Here is a 15,479-nt window from a genome sequence, read left to right on the forward strand (position 1 = left end):
AAGTGGAAGTAAAGGGAAAAATAAAATAGCCGACTGGCAGGCTTTCTGTGGCAAAAAAAATACTGTGTTTACACACAGTACATATTTTGCACAGTGGGTGCCACTGTTGGAACCCTTCCGCCCGGCATCCCTCGATCAGCTGATCAAAGGAGGAGGTTGAAAAATTCTTGGCCAACAGATGTGACAGCCAATCAGCTGCTAGCTCTAGTCAGATATTGTGACAGTGGCCAGAATACAAATAGCGGAGAATTCGTCCATCAATGCTCATATGCGCTGATGGAGGAATCTGCTCTCCTTTTTTTTTTTTATATTCAGCCCATGGGGTAAAAAATAAATGTAAAAAAAATACACGTGGATACCCAACTTATGTCTGTTAGAATTTTTTCCCCCCGTACGCTGGGCCATGCATATGTAGCTCCAGGGATATACCTGTCATGCGGAGATGAAGTAACTCCTTTTACGACAGTGGGTCCAGGCTAATCAAGTTACGGAAGAGTCATAAAACAGAAGAAAACCTCAGCAAGGGAGGAGTGAATGGAAGCATCAGCAAGGGAGGAGTGAATCATTGGAGGGCTCGCTTTGGCAGTTAAGTCAGCAAATGTGTTATAATGCTGTGCATAGTAGCACCTTACTGCTTAAAGCTTTTAATACCTCTTTCTTTTTTTATTGCTGCAGTGTTATAGAAAAACTGTAGCTTTCTCAAAAAAGAAAAACACTGTTTATGGGGTTTCCATGCCTCGAACAGTCGTATACATTTAGTATAATCGAAAATAAAATAATTAGGACTTGCGTTGCTACTCCTCCACATCAACATAGCATAATTGGTGGTGAAGGCATGTGCAGACACGACAACACTCACAACGACCCCCGGTACTTTTAATGCCAGGTTAGCACAGGCAACAAGTTCTTCTGAATGCCTGGTTTAAAAAGATTAGGTTTTTTACATGTTAACAGCCTTCCCAGGTTTAAAGGTAACATTTTTATCATTCGCGTTCTCAGCACTTCTGACACAAAGGACTTCTAGAAAACATTTTATTTGCCCTGCAATTTTTGTTATCCTCCCTGTAGTTTTTCTGATTGTGTGTCTATCTGTAAAGCTGCTTACAAACTTCAGATCTTGGGAAAGATCATTCTGCACATTTACATTGTGTAGGGCAGCCTTTCTCAACCAAGGTGTCTTCCGGCTTCCTCAGGCGGTGGCCCGACATTTTCACACAGCCATGCCTCTGATGTGAAGGAGGCTCCTGATGTGATAGAGGGGGACTATGTTGTTAAAGGGTTATTAAACCCTCAGGTTTTTTTTCATATATCTACTGCTAGCAAGCATGCGCAGTTCAGATTTTCGTCCGGGAAACGAGGAGAGACAGCAGGTAAGTGTATGGATGGGGTGCACCCACATGCAGACACCGTGGGACAGGAAGTGCCAGCAAGGACAGCGGAGTCAGCACTGGATCGGAGACTCGCAGCGGCGCTGGAGGGACATCTGAAAACGACTGGAAAGAAGAAGAGGATCGGATTAAGAGACATCATTTAAGGTAAGTGCTGACATTAACTTTTGGGGAGGGAAAAAATTGTATGCTTTAATGTTACTTTAAGGGTATTCTAATGTGAAGGGGAAATCCCACTCTTTTGTGTGTTTTTGCTTGGGGGTCCTGACCTACATGCATTCAATTATTTCCGAAATGGTCTATAAATGGCTGCGTTGGGTATATGTTCTTCTATGCCTAATAGATGCCTATACTTATTATTATTATTATTATGATACAGGATTTATATAGCGCCAACAGTTTGCGCATCGCTTTACAATATAAGGAAGACATTACAATCGTTTTACAAATCAAGACAAGATGGCAAGGAGGGCCCTGCCTGTGAGGGCTTACAAATAAAAAGGGAGGGGCAAGTGATACGTGAGGAGGTAGCTTTGTGGGGATGAATTGTTTAAGAACATGATGGTTGAGGTGGGATAGGCTTCCCTGAAGAGATGAGTCTTAAGGGATCGCCTAAAGGCAGTCAGAGTGGGATATAGTTGGACATGTTGGGGTAGAGAGTTCCAGAGGATGGTAGAGCCTCTAGTGAAGTGCTGGAGGCGAGCATGGGAGGAGTTGATGAGGGAGCTGGAAAACAGGAGGTCTTTGGAAGAGCGGAGGGGACGGTTAGGGTGATACTTTGAGACAAGGTTTGAGATATAGCCGAGGCCAGAGTTGTGGATGGCTTTGTAAGTCGTTATTAATATTTTAAATTTTAACCTTTGGGCTATTTAAAGCCAGTGCAGGGGTCGGCAGAGGGGGGCTGCAGACACTGAGTGGTTGGTTAGGTGAATGAGTCCAGCAGCAGCATTCATGACTGAAGGGGGTATGGCCTGTGTAGAGGTCGGCCAATGAGGAGGGAGTTGCAATAGTCAAGACGAGAGATAACAAGTGAGTAGCTGAGTAATTTTGCGGTTTCATTGATGAGGAAGGGGCATATTTTGCAGATGTTACGAAGGTGAAGGCGGCAGGATTTGGATAGTGATTGGATGTGAGGAAGAAAGGTGAGGTTCGAGTCAAGGATGACACCTAGGACCTTGGCATGAAAAAGTTTGGGGAAGGTGCACGGGCGGGAGGAAATATCTTGAGCTCAGTTTGTGAAAGGTTGCGTTTTAAGAAGTGTTGTGACATCCAGACTGATATGTCGGTTAGTAGATTAGTGACACACAAGGACACTGAGGGGGTGAGTTGTGGAGTAGAAAGATATATTTGAGTGTCATCGGCATAGAGATGGTTTTGGAAAACCATGTGAGGTTATTGACTGATCAAGGGAGGAAGTGTAGATGGAGAAGAGAAGGGGTCCAAGGACACAGCTTTGGAGGACCCCTACAGAAAGGGGAAGAGGAGGGGAGGAGTTAGATCAGGAGTGAATCAGATTGCAGATGGGAACATGGCATGCTTCAGTAGGAATGGGGTAGAAGGGGGGAGGCACAAGACACTTTGTTAGAGACTGGTGGTTTTGAATTTTTTGATGTAAGCCAGCTTGTGTTTTAGCGTCTCTGGTCCTTTTGTAATGTACACTCTCACTCTGTAGTTCTTTGTAATGCTGTGGATGTGGAATGTGGCCTTATGACTCATTCTATCCAGCCAGCTGTTAAGTGGAGAACAGCTATAGAACTGGCTTCCTGTCAAAATACACAGGTGATCCAAAAGGAAGGAACGTTGTAAAACATATTTCTTTCTTTGTTGTCACAAAGCACCAGGTTATACAGTTATCTCCTCTATTTCCTATTTTATGAAAGGTCTTCTGAATAGTTTAACCCATTCTCATTAAAATTCACCTCTGGCCATGAAAGCATATTTCCAATAAACTGGAAGCATGAGATTTTTAAGTCGCACATTTAGAAAAGTAAATCATTCTGGACTGTCAACTGTATTGTTAAGTAGCGCTTTGGTTGCATAAAGTACAGACAGGCGTTTTGTTTGCAGTACTAGGGGGTGACTGTCATTTGGTATACAGCCCAACAATACTTGTTAGCAAACGCATATTACATTTACAATGCATAATCTTTATTCTGCCTTCTCTATTGGCAACTGTCACCAGTTTAAGGTTCAGTTCCTGGCTTTGAAAAGTTATCTGTGTAAAGCTGGACATACACCTATATATTATCTGCAGATTTTCTGTGGTCAGATGAAAAAGGTACAGAGGAGCAGAGCACCGTCAACAAATCGATGAGAATCATTGCCAAAGATTCTCATTATCGATTAGTTGTTGCAGCTCTACTAATTTTAAAGCGGACCTTTACCCCTTTCACTAAAAATGACATCAGCATGCAGTGCTGCATGCTGATGTGAAAAATCTTACATTCATTAGTTAAACATACTTTTCTTTTAGTACTTCCTGGTCCTATTCGGCATTAGTGATGTAATGTTCCCAAGGCTTGCATCCTGGGAAGGTTACATCAGCAGTGGATTGCTGGTAAATATCATCTGTAATCTCATGAGATCTCAGGGAAATGATTTTGCCTCTCCTGAGATGATGTGCTTGTTCACATTTTCTAGTCACATGTGCCAGATTTTTCAGGAAGTAAAGTGTGATGGATTTGTCTGCCGTTCGTAACAATGGCCTCCGTGAGAAGAATGGGGAGGAAAATGAAAAAAAAAAAAGTCTGCAAAGAATAAAAACCCTGTAGTTATATAAAAGTATCTGTTTATAGATTGGCATTGCTAAATATTTCTAAAGGTGTATTTGTTGTCCTTTTCATGGATATGTGTAAAGTTCCTCTTTTAAGGGTGGCCATAGACGAGCCAACCTTTGCAAGCAGTGCAATCAGATTCTAGCTTTTGTTGAGATAATCCACAATGACTGGAACAAGAAGATGGTCTCCTTTCCTTTTTTATAGCTAATATCCTCATAAATGTTGCACAAGAAGCATGTGATAAGATATTAATTTGTGTTCTCTTTTAGATGGCCAGAAGCAGGAGACGTTGATGCACTTTGCTGCAAGGCTGGGCCTTTGCCATTTGTCCAAATTTCTTCTGGATCAACCTGGAGGGAGAACAGCTTTGACTATTTCCAACAACAACGGTGCAACACCTGCAAGACTGGCCTCTGAAAGAGGCTCCAGGGAGCTAGTTCACCTATTCTCAGAGTACGTATCTACTTTGCCTTGTTTTTGTGATCATGCATATTAAATTTAGCAATGGTAATGTATGCGCAAATCAAAATCATATTTTAATCTACAAGTAATTATTTTGATGTATCCAAATAATCCGTTTTGGAAAAATCAGATTTGCTTGCAATAAAATCTGATATAAGTCAAGCAGAGCCTTTTATAGTGTATAGCCAACAATCCTTATTCCCATGACTGAATATACACTATATTGCCAAAAGTATTGAGATACCCCTCCAAATCATTGGATTCAGGTGTTCCAATCACCCCCATGGCCACAGGTGTATAGAATCAAGCACCTCGGCATGCAGACGCTTCTACAAACATTCTGTGAATGAATGGGTCGCTCTCAGGAGCTCAGTGAATTCAAGTGTGGTACCGTGATAGGTTGCCACTTGTGCAATAAGTCCACTCGTGAAATGTCCTTGCTACTAAATATTCCACGGTCAACTGTTGTATAAGTGGTGTTTTAACAAAGTGGAAGCAAATGGGAACAACAGCAACTCAGCCACAAAGTGGTAGGCCACGTAAAATGACAGAGCAGGATCAGCGCATGCTGAAGTGCACAGTGCGCAGAAGTCGCCAACTGTCTGCAGAGTCAATAGCTACAGAACTCCAAAGTTCGTGTGGTCTTCAGATTGGCACAACAACAGTGCATAGAGAGCTTCATGGAATGGGTTTCCATGGCCGAGCAGCTGCATCCAAGCTTCCAAGGGAACTCTTAAGGCATCAGCATACCAAGACATTTTGGACAATTTCATGCTCCCAACTTTGTGGGAACAGTTTGGGGATGGCCCCTTCCTGTTCCAACATGACTGCGCACCAGTGCACAAAGCAAGGTCCATAAAGACATGGATGAGGGGGTTTGGGGTGGGGGAACTTGACTGGCCTGCACAGAGTCCTGACCTCAACCCGATAGAACACCTTTGGGATGAGTTAGAGCAGAGACTGTGAGCCAGGCCTTCTCGTCCATCATCAGTACCTGACCTCACAAATGCGCTTCTGGAAGAATGGTCAAACATTCCCATAGACACACTCCTAAACCTTGTGGACGCCTTCCCAGAAAAGTTGCAGGTGTTATAGCTGCAAAGGGTGGGCCGACTCTATATTGATCCTATGGACTGAGACTGGGATGCCATTAAAGTTCATGTGCTTATAAAGGCAGGCGTCCCAATACTTTTGGCAATATAGTGTACTTTCTCTTCAGTGTCTCTTCTATCCAGGCCTGGGCTGGGGCTGTGCAATTTCTGGCATTGGCTTCAAGAAGCTACTCAGCTTCTATCAAGTCAGGTTTTATTTAAATAGTCCAGCGAAATACAGAGCACTTTAAGCTACCCGGGCTACGTAGGTCAGTGACAGCAGCAGCACAATGCTGATTACACACATTCTTTTTAATGTTTACTCATGGAACATTGTGAAAAAATGTCATGGTATTCCAACACATTCCTCATGACCCACAAGTTAATAAATTTTAAAAAATGTTTGGTTTTTCATGGATGTGTCGCTTCTTTAGTGACTTATGTTGCTGTAGGCTGTAGAGTGGCTTTAGGTATCTGATTTTATAATATTTATCATGTGAAAATGGCATCTGGGTAAACCACATCCTATATTTATTGTAAAAGAAGACTGTTGAAATTAAAATGGATTTTAGTTTCCCCCTTAATTCCAGCCTGATATAGAGATTGCAAATCCAAAATAATTTAAAAGGTTTAATAGTTTAGGTAAAATGAGTGATATAGTGTGGTGTTGTATTTCAAGTAAAACCTTTACCTTGAAAGTAAAAAAATAAAGAATAAACCTGGATGTTGCATTGGAATGGTTCCATAGTAATGGAGGCAGTGGGAAAGTTTATAATAACATCCCAGTGTTTGACTTCTCTCTTTCTCTCAACCTGGTAGTGTGCACCCCCTTACACTGGGAACACACACAATGTACACAGAGCCTGCTGAGTCTGAAGGACTGTATGCCTAACCATAGAGGCATAGTTGCCAAGTGCATAGCTGTCATTTCACCCAGACACACCAGGAGCCCAGAAACTCCAAGCTCAGCCTTTCCTCTTTACATGTCCCTGAAAAGGCAAGGGAGAAGCAGTAACAAGGTTAGAAGGGACAGAGGGAGCAATGGTGAACTATGCAGTTTCTGGGGGTATGGGAGGTGTGTTGGCTGGCAGAATGCTGCAGTGTGATTGGGGTATTGCTATGCAGTGTCAATGGTGCTGGATGGCAGGGAAGTTCATAGTCAAAGGTGTAGGGGCATTAAGCGGTAGAGGTGCTGAGATTCTCATTGTTGGGCTCAGTGTCAGGGGCGCTGGAAGACGGGGAGGTTGAGAGTTAGGGTTGCAGGGGGTGTCCAATGGTAGGGTGCTGGACATGCTATGTAAGGGTGTGAAGCCACCACGGCTCATGGACATCTCCTATACCCGAATTTATCCTATACTCATGAGCGACTCTATCATGATTTATATCACGGATGCTTACCAATACTTTGACATTGATATTTCCCTGGAGTCACTGGATGAACCATCAGCGTTGATAGTGTTATATAAGTATACTTATACTCTCAGCCATCTGTACGGCCGTACATGCTACTCGGGACTCGCTTGGACTATCTTTGCTGGGATCCGTAACTCCGTTGACAAGGTCGGGGTCCGTTGATGTATTTTATCCATGGCTTACCGGTAATTATTCAACTTACAAATGGTTCACACTCGCGGAGATGTGACGCGGGTTGTACCCTGGCGTTCTGAAAACCCAGATATCGTGAGTCTGTTGGCTCATATTACACACAGACTTGATCCTGTCAGAGAGGATTTGTGTGATCGATTTTTTTCATACATGGGAGTCTGTGGAGATACTTTTTTCTACCTATATATGTTATACAGTCGGATCTCTATTTGATTCGGACATTCGAGGGGTCCATACTACAAATGGCTAGCTGAGTGTAATGAATGTTGAATACATACATTTTACAGGTTTTAATATGGTACATTGTTTTGTTTGTTTAATAAATTACATGCTTTTTATACATGACAACATAGTTGCATTATGAGCTTTGTGGTGGGATCTCTTTAAAAGGGGATATGTGGTTTTTTTCAGGTCAGGTTTTGCTGTCCATTGTGGTAGGTATGGTGGTGGTGTGGCGTGGTGTCCAATGGTAGGCAGTATGTGCTTTGTACATGTTTTAGCAAAATTCTTAAAGCTGAGGTTTAGAATCACCTTATGATTGATTTTATACACTAAGGCCACTTTCAAACAGCAATTTTGCTTATCCCAAACAGACACAACAGCCATTACCAGCGGGAATCCCATTCAGAGCAGTCCTTGCAGCAGTAGATTTCCTGTTGCAATGGGACTTGGCCTTTTAATTTCTGTCTCCATCAGCTCGCACTGCCTCCTTACCCCCCTGGCTAATAAAAAAATGTGGCTCATGCAGACACAATCCTTGGCCTGGCAGCTCACATTACCATTTTACCCACCACTACCCCCACCCTCCACTGGCCGGGTGGATTGTTAGAGGATTGCTCTATGGATATATTGAGCACACTTCACCTTCATGCCATCCACCTCCTCTCCTGCTCTCGCCACCGCAATTGACTTCCATTCTCTTTTCCCCTCACACCTGCACACCAACCCCTACTGTTAGAACAGCCACACTTTGTTACATTTAAATTTGGAAATTCCATCTGTATAATTAGTCTCAAATTGCACACGGTGTTATGTATTACAGGGTGTGAGCGTTTAATTTGTCAGTGTGTAGAAATAGCTAAGCCATTCGTAAAACAATAGTGTGTGTCTAATGCTGGCTATGCATGTGTCACTTTTATCAAGTTTGGAAGTTTTCCACCACCTTTTGATTGGAAAAAAATATTTCACAGCAATCCAACACCTTTGCTACAGGTTGTTTTTAGTAGCCAGAGTAGAAGTCAGACTTAATTTTTTTTAAAGCACAGTTTATTACAGATATTTATATAGCGCCGACAATTTACACAGCGCTTTTACATAGTTTCACATTCACATCAGTCCCTGCCCTGAAGTTGAAGGTATAGTCCAAGCTTTTACTGTATAAATGAAATATGGGTGCAGCAAATTAGTAAATGCTATTTTTTTTTCTGAACTCCAAATGTATGCTTTTTTATATTCCTTAATGGCCATAATATATAAATCCTACTTTGTGGGCTCTAAACCCTTATATTACCTTGTCAAAGTAGCATTGACATCCTCACTGTGCTGCACATAGTATGTGTAGGAAGCAGAACTGTGGGAGGGACCCAGGTGATCCATTAACTACAATCTGCTTGCAGAAAACTACAGGAGAGGGTGGATACAAGACCAGTCTCAATGAGAGCAGCAGTGACTGGTCTTTATTACAGAAAGCTCATGCACCAAGGAAGTTTAACACTGGATTATTGCACAGATCTGGGAGAGATACACAAAGCAGACCAAGATTCAAGTAAGTGAGAGCAGCGGACTTCTCTGTAGTGGGCTGACACGTTCCCCTGTTGTATCAGACTTACAGCTCTCCAATCAGCAGTGCTTGTTCTCTGCAGCAATTGGTCCTGATTGGAGAGTTGTAGGTCTGAGACCACAATGGGTGTGTCAGACTACTGTAGAGAGGTCTGCTACTCTCACACAAAGCAGAGCATTGCTGAGTGAAGAACTGCAGGTCTCACCTGGCAAGGGTAGTGTTAGGTCGTTGCACAGAACTCGGCATTATTAAATTGCAATTAAACTCTGCAGGAGGCACTTTTTTTGCTCAGTGTAACAGACCTGCCCCCCACCAAGTGCTGCTGTATTATTTAAGGGCTTGTCCACACCATGTCCGGATCATGTCCAGACCAGAACAGTTTGTTCTCGGATCAAAAAAGCATCCCAATGTATCTCTATGGTATTTCTGGGCTCTGTTCACAGCAGCACAATCCGTTCTGGACCAGACAAAGCAAATACTGCTGGTCTCATTTTCTCTAGTCTAGAATGCATGGAAACGCATTAAACACACTGGAACGCACCTGAAAGCCAATTTCTCTAGTCTGGAATGCATGGAACGCATCAAAAACGCACTGGACCACACCTGAAAGCCCATTTTAAACTTAAAAAAATGCTCCAGAAAGCGGTGTTCCGGATCTGGTCCGATATATGTAGAGTACCTGGCCTGACAGCAGCTCCCAGCAGGAGTCTCTCTGTGAAAGTGCAGCTGCACATAATATATTTTTTAATGAAGCTGATGAAATGGTTCCAAATGTGCAATGTATACAGCCAATATATACACAAGTGTATGGTTCTTGGGCACTCTTGATTGCTTGTGTACATGACATGCAAGGTTGTAAAAGTAGGACCAGCTAGTTAAAATGTGTCAGAAAATATGTTTGCACTGTACGTAACTTGCTTCCAGCTATCTTCTGGCTGTGGGTTCCATTCCAGTGCTAAATTATAACTGGTTGGGAGGTGCATGTGGCAGGTACTGTGTCCTGCCATCTCTCCCAGAGACCAGGAACACAAAAAGTATCAGAAAATAATTCCTACTTTACAGATGCTCCTCGGGTTACGATCTTTCGGTTTACAATTTTTCAACTTTAGATCATATGCCATAGGTTATGTATACTCTATACAGATGCTCATTTGGTTATGTATATACTGTACTGTATATATCATAGCCTAGCCTACCTTAAACCGGCTAAAACACTGACATTAACCTACAGATGGACAAAAGACTACTGTATTTGATAACACAACTCCTCAGTTTGTGAAAATCGTTTTACGATGGGCTTACCGGAGCGTAACCCAATCGTATACCGAAGTGTGTCTGTACTTTGTAATGTGTTGGGAAAGGAAATGGTATGTTCAGATATGAAGTAGAACTCATGGAAAGCAACTAAACCGTGTTCTTTGACATTGTATTTGTTATGACGTTCTTCCAGGCAATGCACAGTCAGAAGGGTGACAGCACCACAATCACTGTACTTGGCAAGAGCAACATCCTGTTACATAGTCTTATAATTGAGGTAAAGTGACACTAAACTCAGGAGTTAAATCTTAAACATACATTCAAGTCCCTGAGGTAATAACAAAAATGTATCTTATTTGTGTATCACTCGGCTGCAGCTCCTCAAACCATCTTTGAATTGGTGCTGACACTGTCCTTCCATCTGGAGGGTGGCTACTTTTGTTCCCCATGGTCCTTGTGTGTGTTAAGTAGTCACCGCTCCTAGATTGCTCATGTGATGGACTACAATCTCGTGTTTAGTTTACGAATTTGGATTAAGATTGTAGTCCATCACAAGAGTGAGCTTGGAGTGGTGGCTACTTTACAACACACACAGGGACCATGGGGAACAAAGTAGCCACCCTCCAGAAGGAAGGACAGTGTCAGCACCAATTCAAAGATGGTTTGAGGAGCTGCAGCCGAGTGATACACAAATAAGTTTTATACAAGATTGAGAATAGGTTCACAACCCATTAAAGTCAAAGGGCCTGTTCACACTGTTGCTTTGCGCGGCCGAAATTGCCTGTCGCGCAAAAAGATGCAGGGGTTATTTTCGGGTGGTTGCCTCGCGGTTGTCTCATATACCTCTCTTTGCATTAAAAACCACACAGTTTTCAAAGCAAAATTGCGCAAAAGAAAAAAGCGCGGGGAAAACAGCTCATTGACTGAAACGCCTAGGTGTGAAGCTAGCCTCAACTCCTGACTCCTGTACATCACCATTTGTGAAGTGCTTCCTTGGCTCCCCTCTTCAGGAGGCTCCTTGATTAAAATACTCTCCATTTCAGCTCCCAGGGCCTGAATATCTGTTTGACTGCAATTAGCGAAAACCTGGTTATGCCGCTTTGGTTAACCGTCCTACTCTGTTATACTAGCAAAATATGTAATACTCTTCTTAATACACATGAGGACCCAAGAATGGTCTAATATATATATTTAGCATTTCTCTTGTATGTGGTCAGTACCTATAGACATTAGATACTCATTATTTGAGAGTTGTGATCGGTTGAAAGCTTTTATAGAATATAGATGCACCCTCTGAGTATCTCAGAGTGTGGGTGATGCATCATGTAAAATTTGTAAGATTTGACTGCCGTTCTGTATGTATGGCTAGCTTTACCCACTTCACTTTCCACCCTTCCTGCCCCCATATATGAATGGAAAGAATAAACTGATATATCTGAGTTTTGTTTGCCCAGCAAAGTATTGAATGGTACACTCCTATATTTTAGCTGGTTTGGCGGCTATAATGTCTTCATGCTGTGTACTTATGATGCATTGCTGTTTGCTTGTGGTGATTTTCCTCTTTCCATGGTACACCACAAGCTAACCATGTTTTGACATTCCCTGGTTGTATGGAAAATCGTGAAATCCTTTGGAATTGCTAAGAAGCCAATGCTTAGAATTTGGCAAACACGTAGTATTTATTTTAACATTATTTTACTACTTTCATAACGAAAAAATAGCTTTACATAAAAAATACGTACTAATCTAAATGCACATGTTAAAGACAATTTAAGATTCTTCCTGTAGGTTTGTGGTTTTTAGGTTAAAACTATTCTATAATGAAGAGCAGCCCAAGATTCTGCGTGGACTCTGTAGAGTGTCATGAATATAAGGGGCTGTAACAGAGTGTGAATGACACTAAAACAGAGAAAGCTGGGATGCCCACGAACAATTGTGGCCTCGGAGTCCCCTGAGAATGAATATGGCTGTTGCATAGAAGCATGATTACATTGTATGTACTTGCACTTCATGTAGATAAATGGGCTTAAAGCAGAACTCCAGGTAAAGCTATGTTTAACCCCTGTTGTGGGGCTACCCCCGTACTGCAAGGGTTATCTGCCTGCTTAGTCTAGGGAGGAATATAACACATTTATAATCACACGATCCTTGGAGCTGGCTTTTGGCAGCTCTCCCTCTAGCCTGTCTTCTCCTATGCTGCATCGATGGTAAGTCCCTCGGCATCCGATGCACCGATATTGGCTTCCTGGCCAATCGGGAAGCCAGGCGTTGTGTAATGACGTGGCGCCCGGCTTTCTGATTGGTCGGGAAGCCGGCTTCATGCTCCCTCGTCACCTAGTGACGAGAAACATGGGGACAACTTCCCTGCTAATCGGGAAGCCGGGTGTCGAGTCTTTACACGCTGCCCGGATAATCTTGGAGCCAGGTGGCAAGTCATTACACGCCGCCAGGCTTCCTGAATCGGTCTTTCGGTACTCTGTATTCGGTATCGGTGAGTACCGGAAAAAAAATATTTGTACTCATACTCAATACCGACATACCAGTATCAGTGCATCCCTAACATTTTGTATTGGACATGTTGATTTATGGGACCTTAGACTGATGCAGCGTAGTGGAGCGGGGATCCAGGGACTAGTCTAAAAGCAAGTTGATCAGGTGAGTAACTTTTAACTTTGTTTTAATTTTCCTCTCTAGGCGCAAATGAGCAGTTAACCCTTGCAGTGTCGGTTAGCCCCACTGCAAGGATTAATAAGAATAGTTTCCCAGAGATTTAATAATGCAGCTGAAATGCTTATGTGCCTCTTTAAAGCAACCCTTTCCTATTCCAGTGAAACCGCTGACAAATCTGAACACTCTTTCTCACTAATATGCAATAGGTGAAATAATACTTTGCTCCACTTTCTCTCCTCTGAGACCCAGTTTTTTCACTACTGGGTGCTACCATCTTGTCTCTTGCATAGCATAGAGATGGTGAGTCCAGGCTGTAAGTGACAGTCTGCATATTAAAGACACATCTGTCCTTCCTGTTACATGTGTCACTGCTCTCTGTTTATGTCAGCAGCCAGGGAGAGTGGTTTTAGGGCTTGTTCACACTATGTCCAGACCAGAACTGTTTTGTCCCAGACCAAAAAAGCATCCCAATGTATCCCTATCGTATCTCTGGGCTCTGTTAATACCAGCGCAGTCCGTTCTGGTCCAGACAAAACAAATACTGCTTGTCTCATTTTCTCTGGTCTGGAACACACTGGAACGCACGTAAACACCTCAAAAACATATGCAAACGCACTAGACTGCATCTGAAAGGCCATTTTAAGCTAAAAATAACAAAGAAAAAACACCAGAACGTGACAAAAACCGCACTGTGTTTGCAGATCTGCTGGTCTGGACGTGGTATGAACATAGCCTTAGAGAAGAGGCGGCGTTGGAAGGTATGATTTAGACGAAAGGTCAAAGTTTTCATGTCAGCAGCAGCTTAGACTCCATCACCTTAGACTTCATATTCTGCAGAAAGGAGGATTGCGCTAAAAACAGTTGGAGTAGACATCCACACTCTTGTCAATCCACTATTGGCTCTTTAGCCACACAACAGCAAGTATAAAATCATTGTGATCCACACTGACATGTTTCGGCCAATCATGGCCTTGATCGTAGCAAGATATAAGTGTATCTACACTTTCTGAAATAGCCTACCTCCAAACCGGTGGGTCACTCCAAAATGTTTCGCTGTATTGGACGGTCTTGATTTCGTGGATCTGCACAATAGATCTGCTATTCTGAGCTGCAGAGGCCTCCCAGTGCAGTCAACATACTTAATCTTACACTGAAAATGTAATAATATGTCCCACTTTCCTAGTGTTATAGTTCAGGAAATTACTTCATATGTAACCAAGATTGTAAATGAAGCAAATTCTAGATTTCTGTTGAACAAGCTTGGAGACCAAAGTGACCTAAAATTGAACCGCTCCTACTCCGGTCCTCATGCAGCATAAATAGATTGTTTAATAACTTGCGCCACCTACCTTCTATTCAAGAGAGACGGTTGTGACAAAAGATAGTACACATTACCAATATTATTATATATGTTTTTACGGTACTCGCCTATACTGAGTACCAGTGCCTTGTGCCCAGATTATCAGGAAATCGGACGGCCGATTATGAGCAGTCGCCCGGTTTCCTGATTGCCTGTGAAGCCGGTGTTCTAGCGAAAGAACATCGGCTTCACTTGCTGAGGCTGCCTGGCTGCCAGACGGTGAGTCATGAGGTGCTGTCCGGCTTCCTGATTGGTCAGGAAGCCAGGTGCTTACTAACTAGTGAAGCTGGCTTCCTAGCCAATCGGGAAGTTGGGTGGCACGTCATGACCCGCCTCCCGGCTTCCTGATTGGCTAGGAAGCTGACTTCACTTGTTCCTAGAAAGCCTGGCTTCCTGACCAATCAGGAAGCTGGAAGGCGGGTCATTACGCCCCACCTGGCTTCCTAAGTGGTTAGGAAGCCAGGCTGCGTAGCAACAAGTGAAGCCGGCTTCCCAGCCCATCAGGAAGCCGGGAGGCAGGTCATAACTCACTGCACGACTTCCTGATTGGAAAAGAAGCCGGTTCCATGCACCCTCGGGACTTGCGGTCACAGGGAGATCTCCCTCTGACCGTAAGTTTCCGGTATCGGAGTATTTGGGCGTGTATGAGTATTTGCCCAAATACTCTGTATTGTCACCGATACTGATACTAGTATTAGTGCATCCCTAGTACACATACATTCCTTTCCTCTTGATTTCTCAAAAGGTCCTCCATCTTTTTCACATTTACCATAACCTTAGACCTTCTTATGGCCCACTTCTGATACTTCCTGTGGGCAAGATGCCCAGTTACTATTTCTATCTCTTTTTAAAGATAACATCATCTGAACAATTCCTTCTCACCTGCATGAGCTCACCCATAGAAAACAATCTAATAGTGTGCAATGGATGATTGCTTGTCAGCAGCAAAGTTGAATTGCCACCACAGTCTAAGTAAAACCTTAAAGTGACATTAAACCCTCAGATTTTTTAACATAAACCAATACTGTAATGTGTGCCTTACTATAATCCATGGTTGTTTCCCTTCTCTTTGCTGCTCTTCCTTTTAAA

At 43.0% G+C, this 15,479-nt stretch overlaps 1 protein-coding gene across 1 annotated transcript in view; it reads left to right on the plus strand.

The window, feature by feature from the left end:
• AKAP13 (A-kinase anchoring protein 13) overlaps positions 1 to 15,479 on the plus strand; it is a 234,237-nt gene that overhangs the window by 104,934 nt on the left and 113,824 nt on the right. Inside the window, exon 6 of the mRNA XM_018567558.1 lies at positions 4,435 to 4,618. Coding sequence (XP_018423060.1) covers positions 4,435 to 4,618 — 184 coding nt within the window. The remainder of the gene's footprint in view (positions 1 to 4,434; positions 4,619 to 15,479) is intronic.

This window comes from Nanorana parkeri, unplaced genomic scaffold (genome assembly GCF_000935625.1).
Source record: "Nanorana parkeri isolate BGI_ZX_2015 unplaced genomic scaffold, ASM93562v1 scaffold1062, whole genome shotgun sequence".
In the NCBI taxonomy this organism is placed as follows: Eukaryota; Metazoa; Chordata; class Amphibia; order Anura; family Dicroglossidae; genus Nanorana; species Nanorana parkeri.